The 25314-nt window shown below is 39.6% G+C and overlaps 1 protein-coding gene across 2 annotated transcripts in view; it reads left to right on the top strand.

The window, feature by feature from the left end:
- dym (dymeclin) overlaps window positions 1-12485 on the top strand; it is a 44486-nt gene extending 32001 nt beyond the window's left edge. For both annotated transcript variants that reach the window (XM_023961045.1, XM_023961044.1), the window contains exons 16-17: window positions 1041-1154; window positions 11369-12485. In XM_023961045.1, the coding sequence (XP_023816813.1) occupies window positions 1041-1154; window positions 11369-11518 (264 nt within the window). In that variant the 3' untranslated portion in view covers window positions 11519-12485. The remainder of the gene's footprint in view (window positions 1-1040; window positions 1155-11368) is intronic.
- The last annotated feature ends 12829 nt before the right edge of the window (window positions 12486-25314 follow it).

The raw sequence follows: 25314 nt of genomic DNA, 5'->3' as shown, positions 1-25314 counted from the left end.
GGGGAGATGGGATGGGATGGAATGGGGGTTGCCGCGTGCATGGCCATCCATAAGTATGAGGGAGGCAAGCTCACTAGAAATCTTCAATTATTGCAGCCTCCCCTAGGCTTTTTTCCAAAGCATTAAATAATTCTAAAGAAAATCTGTTGAAGAGGGAGATTTGGTACATGCGTTAATGGAAAAAAATGTACATTTTATAGTTGCTGTATGACCATACCGAGCATGTGCAGGGTTAAAGATTCTAAGCCCACATTTGTTTCATAAAAAAAAAGGAAAAAAATTGATTGTAGATTTATTTAGAAGCTTTATCTTGTTTTTAATTGGATGAAATTAATTATTCTGAAGAGTTTTCAGGTATATTTAAAAATGTATAAATATTTTATTTAAATTTGCTTAAGAAAAACTGAATTCACACCTTATCTTTTAATCTTTCAACATTTTTTTAAGTCCCTCCTAAATGCTTAATTAATCCTCACTATTCAAGGCAAAAGTCTATTAAAATTTTGTTACTTGATAATATGACTGATTAGTCTAATATTAATCTTTCTGATTTTAGGAACATCTGCTTTAAACCAATGGCCTGTAAATATGTTTATTTCCTGAGAAAAGTATACTTTTCTGTAGTTTTTTTATTTGTTGCATTGCTTTTCTCTCTTATTTTTAAATACCGGTAAGCTACGCGAAATATTGCTGAACCCATATTTACATGAAATAAATAACTGGTATTGATCATGTCATGTAAAGGCCTTCACTAACATTAGATGTATACCATTAATGGCATCATCAGTCTGTTTAAGCACCAGGATTCTGTCATTCAAACACGAAATGCTGTTCAAATGCAAAGATTGAATGTATTTATATGTCACATGGGCAAGATTGGTGATTATAGCAAGTAAAGTACATTAAATAGGATTTGAAATAGACATAACTCATCAACCTAGTATAGTATATGTTTTTCTGGACAATTTTTGTTGAAAAAAGCACTTTTTCTTTGTCAGTCTATCAGTCTGTGTGAGAGTTCCCTGTGGATTGGCTTTCAGGTCATTGGCTTCTTCAGTCAGCGTCTGGAGCAGGCTGGAAGTGACCTGTCGGTGGAGAGAGTTCAGGAGGTCATCATGAAAGGAGTTCAGGCCCTGCCTAAAGACAGACTAAAGGTAACGTGGAATCAGTGAAAGTGTGAGAGTACAGACACTCTAAAAAGTCTATAAGGAAGAACAACTTGATTCATTGTATAGGACAGCGGTCTGCAACCTGAGGCTCCGGAGCCACATGTGGCTCTTTCACCCCCTCCATAGTGGCTCTCTGGATAAAGAAAAATAAGGTTTTTCTTTTGAAAAAGTAATTGTAAAGTAATAAAGTAAAAAAAAAACTCAAACTTATCTAACTCATTCACAAATAGTTGATGAACAGTACGTGTCACTTCACCAGGCTCCTGACTGCAGTAGCCATAATACTCCAACAATCCATCATGAAGTGCTACTTCGTAGTTTAAAAAAGGTCAACTAAAACATTTTGACAAATGTTTGAGCACCGTTTACCACTAAAACAATCATTTGGAAAAAGTAACTAAGCTCAGCCACATTTCATACTTAAGAAGCATCAGTCCTAAGGTGGACTTTCAAGAATTTTAAGGATGCCTTATGGCTGAAAAAAATATGCTAAAGGGTCACTGAATTAGCTCTGATTTTGTTTTGGCAGAAGTGCACCACAAATGGTAAAATAAACTGTCTTTTGTGTTTTTTTTAAGTTACTGCTGAAATCACACTAAAAAACTATTTCTTCTTTTTTTTTTTAAAGACCATTTTCTTTACATGTTAGTGTTTGATTTATGCCAAAAAACTAGCCCATTTTTATGTATTATAATAGTAACAATGACATAAATGTATTATTTTTAAGGGTGAAGTTGGACTAAGTGGTTCCTTCTAGGTTGTGGTCATTAAGAAATCAACCCGAATGGCTCTTTAAGGGGTTGACGGTTGCAGAACCCTTGTATAGGATAACACACCGTATCTTGTCAAAGATAGTAAAGCATATTAGAAAGTTGCATGATCCTTGAAGATAAGAAAGTCCGTTGACATGGACAGGTAAAAAGGAGAAGGACGGAGTGGAGCTTGGGACAGAAGGCCAAGGCTTAACTTTCATTAGCATTAATGCTTATCACCGTTTCATCTCTGCCGGCCCGCTACATGCGAACATGTAATGTCATTTCAAGGAGATCGGACGCTTTGGGGCGGGCTGTCTTGCACACATGAACTCCAGTAGGGGGTGGGTGTAGATATAAATCTGCCATCATGCCTTGTTACCCAACCCTCCTTAACCCCTCCCCTCCCAGTGCTCCCCCATTCATCACCGATATAATACGTCTCTACGTTTGGCCCCTCACCAGCAAAGAAGCTCTTAATTGCATGTTTCATCATGTGTTTCATGTTCTGTACTTGACGGCTGGCTGCAAGGCATTTGTCTAGCAGGCCAATGTGAAGGAGGAATTGTACAAGGCCACGAGTCTCTTTTTGGATCACTTTGAAGCCCTAATGTTGGCTGGCCATAAAGCCATAGAATTACACATGAAGTCATATGGATAACCTTGCTTTGTCCTTCAACAGGAGTGTTGCTTTAAAACGCATATAGCCCATAGGTGCATATGATGCATGAGTGTGTGTGTATCTTTTCAGTCTTTGTACATTCGTCAGTGGCCAAGGTTTAGACATCTGAAGAGCGAGGCTGCATCTGCAAGTGTTGTTGCGCCGCGCAGCAAGTCTCCAACCATCTGAGTGCTTTCCAGTTCCACTGGGTGAAGAATAGCGGGGCAATGTCTCCTCCGGGAGAATCTTCACCATCTGATGGTTCCATCATTCAAATAAACAGCTGTCTGTCCTCTTCTTGCTCCTCTTCATCTTATGAGCTCATCCTGCTACTCAGCCCCTCAATCTGAAAATCCATATTTGAGATGAATGTTTGGTGGAATTATCGATGAACTGGGAATTGCTCAGAAAAGTGCAGATTGGTGTTCAAGGAGAGGACTGGTCGGACGAAGAAGTAAAGATGATCCGTTTTGAAAAACAGACTTGGATTCGCCATTTCAGCAGGGAGTTCTTGCTCTTGTGCAGTAATTGACACATCTGAGTAGCCTAGGTGCTGGTATTGTTTTGTTAGCATTTCTCAAGCCAAACAGTGTGCAGCAGAGCTCTCCTGTTTGTTTTTTGCAGAAATGTTTCAAAAAATGTAAAAAAAAAAAAAGAAAACAAAAAGCTCGACTGTTTTACAGTTGGATTTATGTAAGGAGTAAAATTTGTTTTTTCTTAGTCAGAATCAAAGAAAATCTTCCTTTAAAACTGAATGATTGATATCTGAAATCAAATCAAATCAACCTTTATTTATAAAGCACTTTTACAACAACACATGTCACTCAAAGTGCTGTGCATAAAAACAATAAAATTTAAAAAATTCAAGCTCTGTGCTTGAATTTTAGAGAGGGATCCATTTCTACGACAAACCTCCCTTTTTAATTACAATCTCCAGTGTGTAAAAACATGCAGATTTGATGGACTGATGATGCAGTTAACTGCATGAGTAATGAAATTATCCAGGACTTCTGATTGCTGCCATTTAGGACCAATTTGATCATTTGTATGTTTGATTAGTCACAACAGTACAGCTTCAGCTCCCAATGGGATGTCATTTCTGCTTCTCTGAAACACCCAGAGGCAACATGGATGGATCTGTGTGTTGCTTAAATGACAAAGAATAAGAGTTGGACACATTGTTTGTTTCACATCAGTAATTACTCGAATATTATCACTCATATATCTCTGAAAAGCTCTTAGGTGTTAATATTATTATTTTCATAAACAAACATTTTTTTCTCTCTCTTTTTTTCCTATAAAAGTTCCAAATATCTGATGTTAATTGGTCAACGGTAACATCAGTTTCCTCGTGTATCACCAGGATCACAGCAGTGGCATTCAAACAGAAGACGGAAACTTGAAGCACAACAATAGCTTGATAGATTGGTAGAGGGACAGCAGCGCAGCTCCAACGGCCATGTGTCTGACAGCAGTGTTTTTAGGCCACGGATCGACCAATCAATGTCATTCAGCACATTTAACCGCATTGTATAGGAAGAGCTGCTGTTCTCTACATTCATGGGTCCTATTTAATTGTTTGAAACTATGGAGCTCAAGTGGATTTGACTCCGAAAGGACCACAGTAGCCTCTGAGTGCAGCTCACTGGAAGGGCACTGACCTGTCAAGCAATTACCCTAATTAGTCAACATGAGACTCATCATAATGTGGATTGCATGCGAGCATTGAAAGGACGAGGGCTCAGCTGATGAAGTGACCCTTTAGCCCACAGAAATGCCAAGCTGCTGTATTTTTCAAGAAGGCAGCATACTCGTATCGGACTTTCTCATGCGCGAGTATGCTGCCTTCTTGAAAGATGGTGTGGTTTATCAGCAATATTATTGCAGGCTGTGACTGTTTTTCTTCATAGACCAACTCTGATCATCTTTTCAGCTATTTTTAAAAAGTTCCTAGTGATCTTTTTATTATAATTATTGTGTTATTTAGTTAAAATCAAAGAAACTGGGTGGGTTTTTTTTGGACATAGTTCCTGCAGAGCAGCAATAGTTCATTAGAAATTAGCCTCTGAGTTGGGGGTCGACCAACACGTCCCCCTCTTCCCCTACCTGTTGCTAAGAGCTTTAAAAATGGAGCGTATTTTCTAGTTGACATTTTCAAACTGCTCCTGATTCACAAAGATTTGAATAAGGAAATTCTTAGAAATGCAATTTTGATCTAAATTTTCTTAAAACATGTTCTCCATCATGAGAAAATGAAAAACACCAAAGACACTGTTTTTTTAAACTAAAATACAAAAAAAGTCATAATTTTTAATTATTTAGTAAAGTCGATGTGTAAATATTTTGATAAAGCATTTGAAAAGTGCTCATATTCTGTCAAAGCTCTTTTCATAGCAAAATCACTTCTACTAGAGAAAATGTCATTTTCCCCCAACATCTTTTTGCAACTGTTTATATTTTTTTCCTTTATTTCTAAACTCTGCCAATTAAATATTCTTTTTAGATCTTTGATTTATTTAAGATTTTTTCTGCAACTCAAATTCAGCAGAGCTCTAATAGTCTAAAAGCTGAACGGGTTCAAGCCTACAGCAGACAGGAGAACATATAAACCACATCTTCTCTATCTTCATCATCAGTGTAAGATCACTGCAGTGGAGCTGCAAGCTTTGGGGCTCTGATAAGCAAAACGTAAGGCACGGCTGAACACATGTGTTTTTTTTCAGACTCTTTATCTGTATGGGAGACAGAAACTGCTAGTTTAAGTTAATCTTATCCCAGGCATGTTACTTTAAAGGAATGTTTGCACTCTTTCTGAACTCTGAAATTTTTTCTTCAATTCAAAGCCCATCACATTTGTAATTATTTAAAGAGGACAAATAGCTCTCACTCTTAAAACATTTTTCTTTTCAGCTGAAAAGTTATGAACCTGTCAAATTCAGGAGGAAACTGCAAAAAAAACGTTTTTCTTAAAAAATATTATAGTAATAATTATAAGTTCATATTTTAAATTTTAACAAAGCTATAAAGTATTTTTTCCTGTGTAATTATTTGTAAACTACCTTCAAAAGAATTATTTAAACTGTAGAACTTCGTTTTTATTTTCCCTTATAATAATTACCTTTTAAAGACAGTGCCTACTATCTCATTTATTGTGTATTTAATTCAATTAATTAATAATAAAAATAAAATAAAAACATACTTTTCAGCCCTGGTGAATAACTGGTTTATAAATAGAAAAATGTTTAGAGGAAAAGAAATGTATCATAAAAACTGTTCTGCTGAGGCTTTTTTTTTTTGTTGGAAGTGAAATGAACTTTTAGGACACAATCACAGTCGAGTCCTAAAAACATTGAAACAAGTGAAAAGATGAGCATGTTAGGTCCCCAGCTGACAGAAATCATCTGAAGATGGGAAATATCCCAGGATTGACCCCTGTCACCCAACAGTGTCTTTGTGATTCTTTCTCTTTGCTTGTGTGTTGTTTTAGGGTGTGCAGTGCTGTGTGACTGTCAGAGGTAATGCCTGTGGAATGTATTATTATCCCATCCAGCTGAAATCTGCTTTATTGAGCAGAGATAGCCCATAGACTCTCTGGCTCTTCATGGAAGGGCAGAGGTGACGGGTTATAAGGGGATTTTTCGGGGGACCAGCTGTTGTTTAGTACCTGTGTCTTTACAGGTCTGACCTATACTACTTTTGATACACATTGACTTGTCAAGATATCAATAGTTAAAAACTATTTTTGGAGAAATGTAAAAACCTAAAAAAATAAGTTTAAATATATATATATATATATATATTGTATACAAGTGATATCTTGTTATATTTTCATAGTATGTGTTAATAATATGATCTAAGGGTCAAATCTGCTAATCTATTCTCTCTTAAAACATTGTTTAGCCCATTTTGAAGCTCTGATGTCTGACAACAGTAGCTTAGGAGCCGCATTGAGCGTGGATCTACATACGAGTTTTTATCTCGTAAATTTACGACTTAAAATCTTGTAGATTTAGGGGGAAAAAATTCATAGATTAACGAGGAAATACCACCAAAGTTTTCCTTTTATCAGAGCCTAGCTTCAAGATGAAAAATGTGGAGCCTTTTGTGAAGCTTTATTTATGGATAGGTATAAAAAAAAACAAGATTCAGAGCTTTTTGGTGACTCAAAATCAGATTATTTTCAGTGGAGCCGGCTATCCGGGGTTCAGTGTCAGTAAAGCGGAGTTTCATATGTAAAATAAGGAGTTCAGAGACACGTTTGAGTGTAGAGTACCGCTGCAGCCTTTATTTTCCTTTTCATTCACACACCCTGAAGTTCATTTGTCTCATTACGTCATGAACCTGTCATCCGAACACCAATGCGGAAGTAAACAGTGTTACAGACGCCCCCTCCTGCAGATGAAATGTCCCGTTTCAACATAAAGCAATACGGAGGAATGAAAATAGTCTGTTATATTAGCATTAGAAAGTGGAAAATGCCAAAAAGTGCTCCTCCTCAGACGGAAGCATCACACAAACGTAGAGATCTTGTCTTTGGTGGAGGAAGAAAGGATTGAAGTGGACAGGTGCAGGGACACCGACAGCTTCATCGGGCTGCTGAGGTCCTGCAAAAAACCACCCATCAATAAATAAAACATTGATAAATCATAAATCAAACAAATGAGCTCCCAAAAATTTGGAACGCTATCAATAAACATTCAGCTTACCTGTTCAATTGAGTTTAGTCGGTCTGCTGCGCGGCGTTCACTTGCTGCTCTGTTGCTCACTTCCACTTTATCTCGTAAAATTACGAGTCTTTTTCTTGTAAATCTACGATTTAAAATCTCGTAATTTTATTTTTATTTAATTTTTTGGTGGCCCTGACACTCATTCGTAAAAATTGAATAACTTTTCCTTCTTTTTTTTTCTTCACAAGGCCGTTGTTACAGTTTTGTCTCACTGCACCTCTTTGAACACAGAAACAGTCAAAATATGCAGTCAATTTAAAGTCAACCAAGACTGTTAGACCAACCATAAGAGACTTGGACTCAACCTGTAAAAGCATCACCCCAAATGTGTCCCATTAGAAATAGAGGAGAAGACAAACTTTCCGAACCAGCTTTTATAAATGTATATGCACCAGTATTTTCACTTTACAGTTCAAACTCTGGGCAATCATGTCTGTGTGTGTACGCACTTGTTATTAAGCTACAAACCTGTAATATTAATAAGAAATCTACTGGCTGAATTTCTTAAAAAGGCAGTAGTTTACCTTGTTTATGCAAGAATAAAAGGCTGAAAACCAGTTAATCCCACTCTGATACATTGAGTAGAAGAGTAAATATTGCAGAGACCACTTCAGAATGACTGCAGGAAATTGGAAAAGTGAACATAAACAACATTTCCTGAAAGCATTTGGTTAGATTTTCTCTGTGGTACTTTTTGGACAGAGGTCAGCTGTTACTGTTGCAAACTGTGTGTTTACAAACAGTACTGCATTTTAAACAGGATTATTTAGACTAAGAGCTTTATCAAAGACCAGTATGTTGATGGTAGTATTTTTGAAATATAGCCTTTCAGTGCTCGTGTGCCTGTTTGCAAATGTGTTTTCGTGTTCCAAGTTCATATTTGCTCCCTTCCCACATTCTTCTCTGTCTGGACGAGCTTTGACAGCCCAGCAGTGTGCAGAGGAGGAAAAGGGAACACAGAGTCCTGAGTGGAGATATGAGGCCAGCCAGTCAGTCTGTGTTCAGGGGCGAGGGCCGACTCGCCTGGACCCATAACTAACTGATATGAGCCCAGGCCAAGTGGTCCCAGACAGCACAGGCTGAGAAAAAAACAGCGGAGGGGGAGGGAAAGCAAAGCCAGCAGGGAGTCACAGCAGATCTGTACAAAAAGGAAGCCTCAGTGTAGAAAAAAGGAATTTGATTTATGGGATATCAGAGATGCTTCATTCCCTGCCTGGAAGGGATGTTTTTCACTGGAAGACGTGTCTGTATCCAAGATTTTTTTTCTAAGGAAAAAAAAAAAATCCTCTGGTGGTTTTGTCCACTTCATAAGAGGAAAAATGTTGAAACATTTTTTCTTTTCTTGTCAAAGTACTTTTATTTGGTGAAATGTGAGTAATTTATTAATTTTTTTATTAGAAAAACCTTTAGCTTTGAAGTAATTCGCTTAAAAAAAAGTTGTTGGTACGTCTTAAAGTCCCACTTCGAACATCTTCTGATCTATTTTAAAATATATAAATGATCATGTACTCTGTGCATTGACAATATAGGATTCTTTTTCTGAAAATTCTCCCCAGTGGTCTATATGCAATAATGCCATTTGAAGCCTAAATCAACCTGTCGTTTTCTAGGACATAGTTTCTGCAGAGCGGCAAGAGTTCATTAGAAACTCGCCTCTGAGTTGTGGGCGGAACTGTTAGCATGAAGCAACCCCACCCCTCTTCCCCTCTCTTTTGCTGAGAGCTCGGAGCAGGGACTTGCCCAGGCTATTTCCTTCATCCCCAAAAAATTATTTTTCAAATGGTATTTTTCCATCTGCTCCGTATTCACAACAATTTGAATAAAGAAATACTCTGAAATGCAATTTTAAGCTGAATTGTCTTTATATATGTCCTCCATCATCAGAAAAATGCCACAAGAACATGTTAAAAACACAATTATCATCAGAATGGAACTTGTTAAAAACTCGTGATTTTTCTGCAATTGGTTTATTTTTGTCATTGTTCTTGTAACATTTTGCTAGCTTTTCCTCGTCTGATTTTTTTTTTTTTATTGTTTAGTGTTTTTTGTAAAGGGTAGGGTCATTTCAGGGCTTTGAATCACTGCCTCCCTAGAGCCATGCTGTCAGAGTGAACTTTGCCAGGAAATGAGTACAGAGGAAGTCAGAACTGTGTTAGTGAACTTTAGACATAGTTGTTGGCGGATTCAATGTGCATAACAGCAGCTTTCATGTTTCCTACTATGTGCAGACTTGACTAAGTCAACTTGCCCTAGCCTCTGTGCGATATGAACTGTACAAGTGTCTTTTAGTCTTCATCCAAAACATTTGTAGAGATTTTCCTCTTAGACATTTAACAATAATTCTAAAAAAAAGAAAACTAGTTTTAGAAGAATTTCACGCTTTTATTTTTGTGGAATTTGTTGAAAAATGGTTATTTGGATTTAAAAATTGGAGAAGTGAAAATGAGAAAGCTTCCTGCAAAAAGATAAATGTTGACCAAATGTGTGTTGAATTTTCTGATCTTTTATTTTTTCCGTTCTGTCTGCCAGCTAAATGGTAAAATGACACTAAAGTGGAGTTTAGTTTTTTGTAAGAGGCTGTGTAGTCACAGAATGTTATCACAATTCTTTATTTTTAAATCCTTTGACGTTTCAGCCATTGTCTAGATAACCATCTAAGTTATTTGAATAATTAGGTCAACTTTAAAAGGCTTTGATTCATCAGGTTTTTTAAAAAAAACCTGCTGTTTCATATAATTATATTTTTCATAAAGTTCCTCTACTAACTAACTCCTGCTTTGATATGCTGACATTGATCAACTAAAGAACATAAGTACGAGTTGAACAACTGTGTCGTATGAACATTTGATTAGCCAGTCTGCTATGAGACAAGTCACCTACACACAAATACCAGGCAGATAATACAGCTCCTGCATTGTGTCTCCACTTCACAATGGCATCGGTGTGTTGTCTAGCCTCGGTAGCTGGGCATATGTCCTGTGACCCCGAAGTCCCTCTGTCTGTGTCATTATGATACCGATAGTGCTGCTGTGAATAGAGGCAGTCAGGACTCAATAGGGAGCGTCGCATAAAGGCCACCGCCGCCGTCTTTCACCACAGACTGATTACTGAGCTGCGTATGTGCACATGTGTAGACAGGAGGATATAATGAGTTACCCTTCTATTATTGATGCCCCTCTTCCGCTGCCTCCCTGCTGTTACAGTAGGTGGGCTGGCAGATGCTCCGTTTGGCCCGATTGATGTGCTTGTTTGCCTTCAGCACATTTGAGGGGAAAAAAAATGTATTCTATTAATTTTTATCAGACGATCTTAGTATCTTTCAATCTGCAGACTGTTGAATTGAGTCCAAACATTTCCGGGGCTCTTCCTTTTTCTTGCATGGGTCAGTGGATAGACAAGCCAACCTCAGCTATCTGTGTTAGAAATCCATGAGAAAATCTGAGGCATTAGGCTGAAACACAACAGGTGTAGCTGTAAATATCCCATTCAAACTGGTTAGGTGAGCTTGTAAAGGAAATAGGACACATTCTTAACCAACCGCTGTAAACAAGTAGAGCTTGATTACAATCATGTGATGTATTGCTTTTTATGGAATATGTAAGGTGTTATGTTTTGGCTGCATAAACGCTGCCATCTTGACAGATTCTAACAATAGTTTCAAAGAGCAAATGTCAGAGCAAAAAAGCCTGGCAGCTGTCAGAACACTGCCAGTATGGGTTTTGTAGAGCTGAAGTCACCTGGAGTTGCACACCATTATTTATGTGCCACTTTTGGGGTCAGATATGAAATAAAATGAAATATAGAAGGAAATATTTTTGATCAATTGCCATAAATATAAAATCCACCTATAGAGGCCAGCATGTTATAACCATTCTGTGTTTAGTAAATGGAGACTTTCATATAACATGTGGTGAACTTTCTTTTGCTTTTTAAATGCGCTTCAATCTGGAAGTCAAATTACTGATCGATACAATGTGAGAATAACATCACCCATTACCCATATAAATAGTTGTCACTTGTTTTGATCATTTTCTTTTTTTTTTTTTCTTGTGTAAGCAGAAATTTCCCGAACTCAAGTTTAAGTACGTGGAAGAAGACCAGCCGGAGGACTTCTTCGTCCCTTATGTCTGGTCCCTCGTCTTCAACTCTGGCGTCGGCCTGTACTGGATCCCGACTGGCATCGAACTGTTCAGCATGGACTCCGGCTGAAAAACTTCATCCTGGTTTCCATTCAGAACCGGGAAATTACGGATATGTGTGTAGTGGAGGGGGGCTTTCTTTTTTTTTTTTTGGCGTGTGTGGGTGAGCATTTCCTTTTGAAAGTGCCTCGACCTTGTACTGGACAGTGTTCCTTTTTATGGAGCACAACCTCTTTCCCCCCATGTATCAGAATAAATCCTCTGCTTCCACACTGTGAAGTTTCATCCGTACAGATTAGCAGTTCCCCCATTTGCTTCCTTTCAATCCTGTAGTAATGCGAGGTTTACCACAAACTTTTGCCATTGGGATGGGTTCAGCACACCGACGGCGGTGAGAAATAAAGATATTTCTCCCTACGATTATAAAAATAAAGGTCAAAATTAATTAATTCATATACTCACTGCTGCAGCTGTATGCAACTTAGATATATGGAGTGTAAAATATTTTTTGAGATTAAGGTCAAAGCAGGGCACCAAAGGAAAGCTGTTTGTAAAAATGAAATAGGCAGGAGTTTCACTATAACTCTTTATATTAGGCCCATTTTTAACACATTTAAAACACAATAACAATTTCTGAATAAAATTAGCCGCCTGAATCATACGGATTTATTTCCTTTAATGTGCTTTTTTACTTTTTATTTTGACTGCAGCTAATCTTTGTTGTTAGCATTCGGAATGGAAGCTAGGGCGAGACTTTAAACTGGGACTGAAAGAAAATCCGACTTTGTGTGTGTAATTACAGCTGCCACATTCATTTGTCATTTTATTTGCATGTTAAACTAGAGACTTAAGTTATTTATTTTCATGTTTATTTTGTATCTATTCATATATGGTGGGAGTGTTAAAACAATTGCTTACGGATTATGAACCAGTATCATTTCCAGATGGGAAACTTTTTATTATTTTTTAATAAACATGTCATTTTGGGGTAAAGTTTTCTTTGGAAATAGAAGTTTAAATAAAAGTATAAAACCAAATTATTGTCAGTTTCAAATGTTTGATATAACTTTATGTGTTGCATAAGTATCTTGAATTTTGTCTTAGAAGTATGTGGGGATATCTTTTATTGTTCTGTACAGGGGGGTTGCACTTTATGCAATAACTAATTAAATTTAAAAAGTAAAATAAGTAAAGCAATAAAGTAGTTTTTATTGAAGAGTGAAAAGATCAATTATCTTAACAGGAATTAATTAAACGGGTTAGCTTTTCGGACAACCATACCCCTCCAAATGCCCCTACCATTAGAGGAGTTCAAAGTTGACTGAGGCACAGCCATGTTAGGCGCACCTCCAGATTCTGTGCTAAATGAAAATGTATGTTCCAAAAACTGCTAAGAGTTTATAATCTAAGCCATGAAATAAACATGCTGGTAAGTGATTAGTTTGCTGAAAAGACTCCTGAAAACCTGTTTATTACACTTCTACTGCAGTTGTAAGAAACATGTTTTTGTGAGACGAGCAGCAGGGCTTAGCATGTTAATCACATCTATTAAAAAATCAGACAAATCCCCTCTGCCAACACCAAACCGTTTAATCTGTCTTTGACTCTTGATTGGTGAAAAACACATTTGGAGTTTAAGAAACGAGACATGTCAAGATTTCAAAATTTAACAGATAGAAGACTCATCGCTGTGTGCAAAAACCACGGTCTTGCAAGTTCTGTTCATGCTGGTCACCACCCTGATCTCGCATTACTTGGGGTGTCATTCCTATTATGAGTCAGTATTTCTCGCAGCATGGTTCTGTTGGCCACTCTGAAGCTACGGTCACACCGCCCTCTGCAAGTCTATAGTAAACTTGTGTAAATTTTGGGCTTCTGCGTTTAAAACTCATGTTCATGCGTCACTACGCAAGTTCCTTCCACTGTTTTGGGGCTTTATGTACAAAACAGGCTTTCATTAAATCCATGTTGCCAGTTAAACCAGGTCAAACTTTGACCAATCAGGGAATCTGATTTGGTAGTGATTTATGTATGACGTCCCCATTAGCACACAGAGGTGCCATTCGTTTGAAAATTGATCATAGAGGAGAAATTAATAATTCTAGTTTGTGCCTGGCTGGAATTGTAAAATACCAACTCTTTCATATGTCGGAATTGAACTGTGAAAGAAAAAACCTGGAGTGAGATTCACACACACTACTGGCGTTTCAACATTTCGCACCAAGCCTCTTCCAATTGTAGGTGGCGGACTTGCGCTAGAAAACAGTAGAAGAAGGACAAGTAGCCCCTCCCTCTTTGTCAAGTGTGAAAAAAGTAGGCTAAATGCGAGTTCAAGAACCTGCGTTTAGCGCGGTCTTGAACATGCGTCACACGCCCAATGTTTCTTTGCACAGACGTCCCATCTAATTCCACAAATGTTCAATGGGGTTGAGTTCTGGACTGCTTGAGGGTTATACAATCTTTTCCACTCCTAAATTCATGAGGTAGTGTCTGACAAACCACTCTATGGGGTGAGTATTGTCCTCTGGGAGGATGGCATTTAGTTTCAGACAGAGGTATTGCAATATGTTGCAGAATCTCACTTCTCTATTTCTGCACTCTGATTGTCTGCATGCTCCGGATTGGTCAGAGACCACGTAGCTGTAGAAACCAACCTACTCTTGTTCATTGTTGATGAATTGATGAAACCATCTTCTTTGGAGTCCCCTTTTTTGGTCTGTCTCTGAAATCACCACCATCATATGAAACTTTGTCTATAGTTTGGAGAAAGTACTGTGACCATACCATAATTGGGTTTTTATCAAACCCAGGGTCAAGTAGCCCAATAGTTTGGGTTCCATCTACGACCTGCTTGGCTGCTTTGTCCCAGCTTTGCAGCTCTGCCCTGCAACTCTGGAACTCCCTTCCCTTTGATCTTCGAAATATGGACTTACTTTCTCAGTTCTCCAAACATTTTAAAACTTACCTTTTTCATCATGCATTCAGAACATGACTTTTAAACTGCTGTTTTTTGTTGGTGTTATTGTTGTGTTTTTATGATTTTATTTAACTTATGCACTGTGAGGCGACCTTGAGTAATAAGAAAGGCGCCAAATAAATCAAATTTGTTATTATAACTTTCTAATAAACTCTCTGTAATGGTTTACCAAGAGGATGTCCTTATAGGCCCATACATTATCTCTGAATAGGGTATTCCCAGCCTAGATTTAAGAAAAAGTTAAACACTTTGTCTGTGAATTTACCCAGGTGACCTCTTAAAGTTGAGTCATGGCATCTAGACTATTGTTTCACCACCCATTCAAGTAATTTTAGACTGAGAAGCCACTTGGATGTGTGGTGAAACATTTCAAGGAGAAGTATTTTAAGTATGCCATGACTCAACTTCAAGTTAACATTTTGTAAGAAAACACAGAAATTTACACAACTGACTCAGTCGGGGTGTCTAGTGCTCGTTTCTGTCTCATTATTCACCCACAGAACCAATTTCTGTGATCAACTCAACTTCTGGGATACTTCTACTCTCAGATTTTTAGGGAAGTGTCCATTTCATGAGTTGACCAAACCATTCTGGCAGATTTGTCTAACTAAAGACAAATATACACCGAACAGATGATGAAATAGAAAAACAAGGCCTGAAGTATGGGATGAGTTTGGTCCAGCCACCTCCACAAAAAGCTAGAAAAATGGAAGATTTTACAGCGACAAAGTAAGTTTTATTTCTGAGTCCAACTGCCTGCCATTAAAGCATAACAATAAACACATTTAAGCTCAAATTACACGTTAGGTTAAGAAATGAACCCAAGTTCACTGAAACATTCATTTGGTATTTCACAATGGCACACGCCCCTATGCGTGGTCCCCAAAGGTCTAGCACCTCTTCTGCAGACAGCTCATAGGGGCATGTGAGATAGTGAGATAATGAGATGCGGAATGAATGTTACAGGAGAATTGATATTTTTTTAAATAAAAATCCCCCAACTCCCCCTGTTACGGTGTAAAGCATTGAATTTTAAAAAAGTTCTTTGCATCATGATATATATATATGTGTGTGTGTGTGTGTATATATATATATATATATATATATATATTAGAAGAAAATGCCCCTCTCACCCTCCACGGGTGGTTGGTTTCTCCTCCAAGCTCGGGTCCTCTACCAGAGGCCTGGGAGTTTATATAAATATAAACCAACTGGGAAGCTCAGGATCCAGGGTTCAATTCCCAGGGGGGATTGAACAATTAATGGCAAGCAATAGTAATGGGGTTACCATATCAATGGTGAGCAATTAACATCACCCAGTGAGGGTCCTTGGGCAAAACCCTTAACGCTACTGCCTACCTCATAATATCAGAGACAATGTACCACATGTCATGCCGGCTCAGACGTCGCCCAGCCAAACAAGGTCTGCGTCAGGTGCTGGAGGACCAGAGCATCCTGATTGAAAGTGGGCTACTGGAACAAGACGGAAATGGAATAGATGTGAGAACATGGTTCTGTTAGAATGCTACTACTCAAGCAATCCCACCCAGAGGGGTTACATACAGAGAATGTGGAATGAATGGACGCTTCGAAACCCACAATCAAGGCTGGTAGCTCAATGTTCTAATATCCACAAACGGCAACTCCTATCACAACTTGAGATTGCAGCGGTACAATACAATTGCAATACCACCAATACCAATAGTGCAGGCTATACCACACTCCCACCCTGAGCATGGGTACACAGCCCCAACAACCACAGATACACTGAGCGAGGCAGCAACTGACCTGAAAGACAAGATCATGTCTAGAATGAACACAAGGCAACCCCGACACCAGCTACAACGGTTAAGTGATGTACCGCCTGTAAGTCTCCTGGAAGCTGTGAATGAAGCATTGAGGGCAATTCCTACCACAACAATCACAGAAACCAATGAACTGGTTTACACCTCAGCAACAGTGATCCTTGAGATGCTTGGCTATAAGATCGATCATGGAAAACAATACCCACCATGGAAGCAACGGGTAGAGGCCAAAATCGAGACAACTCGGAGGGATGTGAGTAAGCTAGTAAGTAAGCTAGCTGAGTAAGTAGAAGCTTAAAGAGGTTCAATGAGGAAGCAAATACCTAAGAGATACAGCCAGATGTCCATACCTGAACCACTGGAATCTGCCAAACAAAGGCTCCTAGCCTTGAGCAGCCGCCTAAAGAGGTACACAAGAGGCAATGAATTCAGACGGATAAACAGGCTGTTCGCAACTCAGCCTGCAACAGTGGCAGGGTCAAAACAGCCGATCAGACCAACCAAAGCTATAAACTGAACAGTACTGGAAAAGTATATGGGAGAAAGAGACAGCACATAACAGCAATGCCCAGTGGCTGGTCTCTCTAAGAAAAGGACATAGCAACCTCCCTGAAAAAAATCCAGTAACCATCACAGTAGCAGACCTCCAAGAAAGAGTCTCAGGTATGAAAAAACTGGACAGCACCGGGCCCTGACATGATACATGCCTGCTTGCTAAAGAAGCTCACTGTACTCCACAAGCGCCTGGCAGCACAAATGACCCAGCTGCTAAGAACTGGGACTCACTCCAAATGGCTAGAAGGTTAGCCATTCTGGATCCTGATCCAGAAGGATCCTTCAAAGGGTGCAGTCCCATCCAACTACCGGCCAATAACCTGTCTCTCCACAACATGGAAGGTCATGTCTGGCATCATTGCAACCAAGATAATTAGGCACATGGATCAGTACATGAGTAACACACAGAAGGGCATTGGTAGAGACTCCAGAGGAGCCAAACACCAACTCCTAGTTGACATAACAGTCGCTCAAGACTGCAGGTCACGACACTCCAACCTCTGCACAGCCTGGATTGATTACGAGAAAGCCTATGAGTCAATGCCACACACGTGGATCACTGAATGCTTGGAGCTGTATAACATCAACAGGACTCTAAGAGCCTTCATAGGAAATTCGATGAAGCTGTGGAAAACCACCCTTGAAGCCAACGACAAGCCACTTGCACAAGTGTCCATCAAATGTGGGATATACCAAGGTGATGCTCTGTCCCCACTGCTGTTCTGCATAGGTCTGAACCCCCCTCAACCAAAAAATCAACCAGACTGGCTATGGATACCGACTCAGAAATGGGGCTTCCATCAGTCACCTCCTCTACATGGATGACATCAAGAGCGAGCGAGAGATTGACTCCCTGATCCACACCACCAGGATCTACAGTACTGACATTGGGATGTCATTCGGGCTTGAGAAATGTAGCCGGAAGTGGCTGATATCAAGAAGTCCTACCAATGGCTAGAAAGGGCTGGCCTACAGGACAGCACTGAAGCATTCATCCTGGCAGCTCAGGGACAAGCCCTAAGCACCAGAGCGATAGAGGCTCAGATCTACCACAGCAGACAAGACCCAAGGTGTAGGCTGTGTAAAGAGGTGCCTGAAACAATCCAGCACATAACTGCAGGGTGTAAGATGGTGGCAGGGAAAGCATACATGGAGCGCCACAATCAAGTGGCTGGAATAATATCCAGGAACATGTATGAACTGGAAACCCAAGGTCAAAATGGGAAACCCCTCTGAAGGTGGTAGATAATGAGAGGGCAAAGATCCTGTGGGAATTCCAGATCCAGCCAGATAGGATGGTAATGGCAAACCAACTAGACATTGTAGTGGTGGATAAAGAACAGAGAAAAGCCGTTGTGGTGGATGTGGCAGTGCCAAGCGAAGAGAACATCAGGAAGAAGGAACATGAGAAACTGTAGAAATACCAGGGACTCAGAGAAGAACTGGAGAAAGCTTGGAAAGTAAGGGTGACAGTGGTGCCTGTGGTAATTGGAGCACTTGGGGCAGTAACCCCCAGGCTGAATGAGTGGCTACAACAGATACCTGGAAAGACCTCAGACCTCTCAGTCCAGAAAAGCGCAGTGCTAGGAACAGCTAATATACTGCACTGGACCCTCAACCTCCCAGGCCTCTGGTAGAGGACCCGAGCTTGTGTGAGAAACCATCCAAGGAAGGGTGAGAGGGGCGTTTTTTTGTTTGTTATAAAAGTACATTGTTTGGAGGTAAACAACACTTTTTAAGATGGGAGTCAATTAAATCACACTTTTTTAAAACCACTCTCCAATGGTCATTTGAGGAACTGAAACATTTGATTCTTCCAGGTTTGCTTCAAAGTTGAAAACAGAATTTGGGGACTGAAACTGAACAGGAAAATAAAACCCCAGAGAAAATGTGCTTGCCTGGCAGGACATCTAGCTATCATATATTGATAAGACCTCTTACCCCCTTAGCTATAACCCATTGACCAATCAGAAAGTCATTTCACCAGAGTTAAGGTGAGCCTTTACACTTGCCAAACAAAGCAGAGAAAATTAACTCAAGTGGGCACCAAACACTCTTTTGGGAAAATAGTCTTAAATGTGTTCATTTTATTTGCTGTAGATTCTTAGTAGATATAAGTCAGGCATGTCCAAAGTCCGGTCAGTGGGCTGAATGCGGCCTACATGCAAATTCTACCGGGCCGCAGGCTCCTGTTATAAAATCAATAATATGCAGCCCCCAGTACAGTGTGTACAAATTCTTGATTGTGATTTGATGAATTATGTTATAAGCTGTGAACCTGAGGCAACAACCTGTGACTTCTTGACCTTCAGAGCCTTAAAGGCCAAACAAGAAGAACAGATTTTTTTAATCCTGTGATTGAAACCACGGTGGTTTGTACTTCTAATTTAGATAACTATTTGTGTTATTTTCCTGTTCACATGCTTTAAATTTAGAAATTTAAAGTGAGTATTTATAAAAATAAATTATATGTAACATGTCACATGAATCCAGATTTAAGATTGTTGTTTTTTTTAAGACAGACATTTTTTAAATTTTATTTGGTCTTCAAATTTGAAATTCCCAATGATTGGAATAGAAATGTATTTAAATGTAGATGTGAAGAATGAAAATTATCCCATTGGAGGTAGAGATGTTAATCATTGCAGGTTACCTCAGGTTTACTAATCTGTCTGGTAGTTGGACAATTCCGGCCTGATCTGTGTGTTGTGGCAAAAATGCAAAGTGTGTGGCTAAAGAGGCATCAGAAACAGAGGCGCTTTAAACCAGCAAAGTTGACAACACAATGGCACCCACTGTACCACTGAATCTCTCACTTCCCAAGAGAATTCAATGCTTGATGGCCCTGAATGCAACGATTTTCATGCTTGAGATTGTCATACTCACAAGGACAATATGATGGATGCAATTTGATGTAAAGAATGGCTCATTTTCAGCGGGAGGTCAGCCGTAGCTTGCAGTTACTTCACAGGCGCGGGGGTGGGGGGGCTTTCTCTCTGAGCCCTGGCTCCCACCTGCCCCCCACCTGCCCCAGCTCTATTATCACAGTGCCAGATGGCTGAATGGAGGTTTGCACAAAGTGACATGGCTCTCCTTGTTCCTTTACAGTGTGGGGTCACCTTACCACCAGCTCCCATTTCATATGGCAAATAGACGATGGATGGAGCAAGGCATTTTGGGATGGATTATTCTATTTCCTTTATTCTTTTTGTCCCATATCTTTTGTATCTTGTGTTGACTACTAGAGCAGTTTTACTCCAGTGCCAGGGGTCATGCCCAGATTAGTTACAGAGTAATCGAAAAAAGTGGAGCATTCACAGAAAGGAATGCAGAAGTTCTCCTTGCCCTGTATGACCTACACCTCCTTTTTATGACTGATTACCATGGTAACCGTGGACAGGATCAGCTGTTCCTTTTAGGATTGAGGTCAAAGAAAGAGTCGGGTTCACTCACACCACAACAAGGAGATTTAGATCTAAAAAGGGAAGCAAATGCATAAAACTGAACCCAAATTCTGTTCTGAAAATGAACAACAAGAGAGTCTCAGCAGGGCAGACTGTTAACGAAAGAATATCCTCAAAGAGATGAAAAGTTGGATAGACATGATCTTGATGTCTGCAACAAACCAGATAACTTATCTTTTAGCGGCAAAAGACAGACTGGAAGCCGCTTTAAACCAAAACAAAAACAACTGTTTTGTTTTCAGAAAAAGGAAGCTTTAGCGCAAATTCAATAAAGATCTACCTCATCTTCAGGTGCACTGAGTTTGCTGATTCATCACGCCACTCGTCACTCATCAATTGGTCTTCACTCTGAGCCAACAGCTACAGTGCTCACTTTCTTCTCAGTCAATCGCAAACAAATTCCTGCTTTTAAAATTTAGGGTTAAGGTCAGAAGTTTGTTTATCTGCAAGTTTGTTTACCTCCGCCCTGATCTCCTCCTGGTTCTTTGATTTGGCGCAGTCTGGCCTTAACCACCATCAGCATCTGGGCTACGGGGTCTGGTCATTTGGTCCGAGGTCATCACAAGCATGCAAGATGTTTGCAGGGCCAAGCCGCCAAAGACTGCTAAGTCTTCACGCTTCATTATTAAATCTTTCTATCACACTTTCAAGATCTCTCCTTATTGAAATCCCAATCGCTTGAAACCCTTGAATATTACTTGTAAACTATTTGCTGCTGCTCCTCGCTTTTCAGCTCTTAAGGTTAGGAGTGGAAAAACTAATCGGTAAACACACATGGCTTCCACTAAACCTCCAGAACTTTTTTTCTGTTTTTGCTTTTGTTTTGCACTGGCTCTGTACATTCTGGAAGCATTTCCCTCCCTTCCAACCCAGAAAACTGAGACATATCCAGCTTTCTTTTATCCTTTTAAATTATGTGCTGACATTTATCAGTGTGGGTGTTTTTACTCTTTCCTGACATCAGATGTGGAAGTGGTAGAGGGGGGGAGTCATATTTTTTTTTTTTAATTAAAGTTAAGTTTTAATCTTCCTTATCTTAGCAGTAACCCTGTTCCCTGTGTGCCATCTTTTTTGAGCCACACGTTGCCTCCCCTTAATTGCATATGCATGACCCCTTGTCTGGAAGCAGTCACCGTGTCAATAGATTTTTGTAGAGACCGGGAATCTTATCTGGAAAAATGAATCATCCCCTTTTCCTGTCTGATACTGTTTTACTCCACTGCATACCCTCTTTTTGAATAAGCTCTCGGTGCTGCTTCTGAGTTCAAAGAGGTTTTCAAGCAAATAGTTTAGCATTCATGGACCCTGTTCCTGGCTGAGGGTAAGATGAGCACGTCAACACTGTACAGTGTACGTGCCCTGAATTGAAGCCAGCCTTCATCACAGCCAAGCTTCTAACAAAGACTCCAAGAAAGAGGAAACACTCTCTTCTGAGTGAACCATCCACAGGAGAGAAAATCTACTGATGTTTTATCAGTTTTTTAAAAAAATATTGGTTTAACTGCTAAAAGAAGGCAATTAAACCTATTCCCATTGCCAAGAGTGTCATGTTTATCCTTGTACACCAAGAGCTGGAACGTGCATTTGGAGTTTTACTGCATTTGCTGCAGCCTCTGTGGAAAAGAAGAATGTGAAAAGAGCTGTAATGAGGTGATGAGATTACACTCTGAGGTGGACTGAAGTTAATAGAAACATGAAACTTAAGGATAATGGAGCACGATTGTTGTCTTTGATTGGATCATCGATCTGTCCAATGAAAGGACAATGTCATCCCCTTTTGTACAAAACTGCAAAATCTGTATATAAATAAAGATTAGTCCATTTGATCCTAATATATCTTAAATGTTCTATAGCAGGGGTTTGCAGCCTGTGGCTCTTTTACCCCTCTATAGTGGTTCTCTAAAGTAAAATGAAATAATACTAGTTTTATTTAAGTAAGGGTTACTAAATTAGCATTCATTTAATGTAGATTAGGTACATTTATTGCTGAGATATTCCCCTGATGGGAAAAGCCGAAAGAGAAAGAAGAAGGTACGTTTATTGCTGAGATGCACCTTAGATATACTATGTAAAGGTTTTTACATCATGCTGACGTCAAGAGGGGTGTTCGCTCTACGCTTCCTTCAGAATGCAGATTTCAACAATTAAGCAAAACATTGGTAAAAAAGAGTTTGACATTTTCTGGATTTTCAGTTTATTTTATCTGATAAAAGCACATATTATCTTATACTGCTCAACAATAGTTAGTAGCAGTCCAGAAGGGAGTTGCTAATATATATAAATTTGTGTTTACTTTATATACTTTTCTACTGGATCAAAAACCGATGAATTCCCGTCTATGTTCAGGTTAACAGTAGTAGTGAGTAGAGAAAATGGATGATGGCTCATCAGAGAAAATGCCATTTTTGTCTTGAATTCTCTAAAGAGTACATTAACTCCACGCACTGAGGTTTTCCTGTTTGACACAGGAAGTCTTTTATTTTGAAAGGAACTACAAGCTACTGTCAAAAGTGGAAAACATTCTCACATGTTAAGCAGATACTAGTGTCTCTATGCATTTCTGTTTTTATTCATGCCAAAAAAAAGAAATATAATTCCTGTGTAACCCTTGTGTTATCCTAGGCACTTTAACGTTGGGGGTTGGGTCATCTAGACCCACTAGACAGTGTGCTGAACCTTTTTTCTTCAATGATTTGTGAACTTCAATGGTCTCCATGGATTACATGAAATCTTTCCCCCTTTTATCCACCTTTGTCATGGTAGGGAGAACACGTCAAAGTAAGGGTGGGGTCATGTAAGATAGCACAAGGGTTATTATTTACAAAATAACATAATGCAATGCATTCAAAGTGGTAGACGCTACTGGGCCACAACAAACAGTCTCAGAGACCGTTTCTTTCCAAAAGCTGTGACTGTACTGAATGCCAATTTTAAACCACGGGCCACCAGATATTTGTACATTTGTCTGATTTTTACACACTTTTTTCTGTTTTTCTATGTATTTATTTGTATTGACCATCCACATTGAAGGGAACTGTTCCGGAATTTCATTATACCGTCCATAATGAAAGTGAAGGCTTTTATTCTGTTCTATTCTAATATCCCATTTTCCTAAAGGGTAAAATATTGAGTCTCCTGCTAGGTTTTGATCAGATGAAAACAAGCCCAAGTGGCTCTTTTACTGTTAAAAGTTGCAGACCTCTGGCCTATAGTATTTAACAATATGGTGAATGAATATTAGAAAGCAATAATGGAGCCATCCAGTTTTGAGCCAGATGCCAGCTGAGGTAAGGAAAACAAAGACTTACATGGATCTATTTGTCTACAAGCATCAGAATGGAGCGAGCAGGGAGCTTGTGGCCCTCCCATCTGCTCCTGATTCACAACGATTTGAATAAAGAAAAACTCAGAAAACCATCTTTAATCTTAATTTCATTTATAAATGCCCTCCATTATGAGAAAAAAATGCCACAAGAACATGATAAAAAATACAATGGAATGGGTCTTTAAATGAGCAGCTAAATGTTCTGCGTCTGCAGACTTTGTCTTGAAGGGTAAATAAAAACACGGGTCTCAGCTCAGAGCACAGTTTTTATTGAAAACAGCCCCGCTCCACAGCCTGCAGACAGACTCTTCAGGCAGCCCGAGATGGCAAACGGTTAGATAAAAGTGTCTACTTCCTGGAGTCTGGAGACTGGTCTCATGCAAACAAAGGGAAGGGCATGCAGATTGGTGGATAGGGGAGGGGACAGCGCACGAGAGCAGCAGCAGGCACCTCCACAGAGCCCCCCTGACAGACCCCCTTTCCCCCACCCCACCCCTGACTGATTGCTTCCAGACTCCTCCAGGAACGCGCCGCAGTCCCTCTGCTCGGTTTGGGGCTGCAGTGGCGCGCTCCTCCTCGGCGCCAGTTGGGGATCCGGGGGAACAATACGGGGGGGATAAACGACTGATACCCCCCCCCCCCCCCACACACACACATACACACACACACCCCACCTCCTCCCCCATCTTTCTCCATCTCCTCCACGCATGCACACACACCCCTCCTCAACCCCACACATCTCTGCCACCATCATTATCTGCCGCCCACCCCCATGCCCTGCAGCAACTCTGTCATATTAACATACTGCTGACTGCATCTCCTCCCCGGGACTACTGTCTGTCGAGGGAAGTCTGCAGACCAGAAACGGTTCATTTCTGTTTAAAAGAACAATTTCTCCTAAAACGTGTTAAATTTATTGGGTTTGAAGTGAGACATCACAGTGAGTGTTCCCCATCAAGCTGTATTTGTACATTTTTGGCACCAACATTGAGCTAAATTCCAGACATATATAAGTCTGTTATAATTAATATGGATTCCATGAGGGCAATGACACAGAAGGAAGGCTGGCACATGTTAAAAAGACAAGAAAAGACAAATTTGATCCTCAGCTGATGGATTGATCTGCTGGATAAATAAAGATGGGTGGGAACTCTTTGTGTGTGTAGTACCGAACATGTCCGATGGGGGGCAGCAACGAGCTCCCCCGAAGGAGTCAGCACTGTGGCTCACTTCCTAAATTCAACTCCAGCCATAAACTCTCCAAAACAATAAAACTGCCCTGTGTGATCACCATGGCAACAGTGGCGAAAAGCTATGAAGATATATTAAACTGATTCATAGCTTTAACGATGAAACACGTATTTACTGCTTATTCAGTACAAGCGTGAAATTAATGATTGAATATATATATATATATATATATATATATATATATATATATATATATATATATATATATATATATATATATATATATATATATATATATATAAACATTATTTTAGGACTGAAAGCAAACCAAAAAATCTGCAGATTTACTAAATAATTTAACTGAGAAATTTTTTTAATGTTGTTCTTTTTTCTGCAAATATTAAACTTTTGTGGCGTAAACTTTCTCATTTGTGTTTTCTAAGTGCGCGCGCGCGCTTGTGTGTGTGTGTGCACCGTGGGCTCTACTTGATCTGTTGTTTGCGCAACACAATCACATTTCTTTTAAGCGACAGGGTGTCTAGACACACA

The sequence above is a fragment of the Oryzias latipes genome, chromosome 12 (genome assembly GCF_002234675.1).
Source record: "Oryzias latipes chromosome 12, ASM223467v1".
Taxonomy (NCBI): Eukaryota; Metazoa; Chordata; class Actinopteri; order Beloniformes; family Adrianichthyidae; genus Oryzias; species Oryzias latipes.
This window is presented reverse-complemented; position numbering and strand designations above follow the sequence as displayed.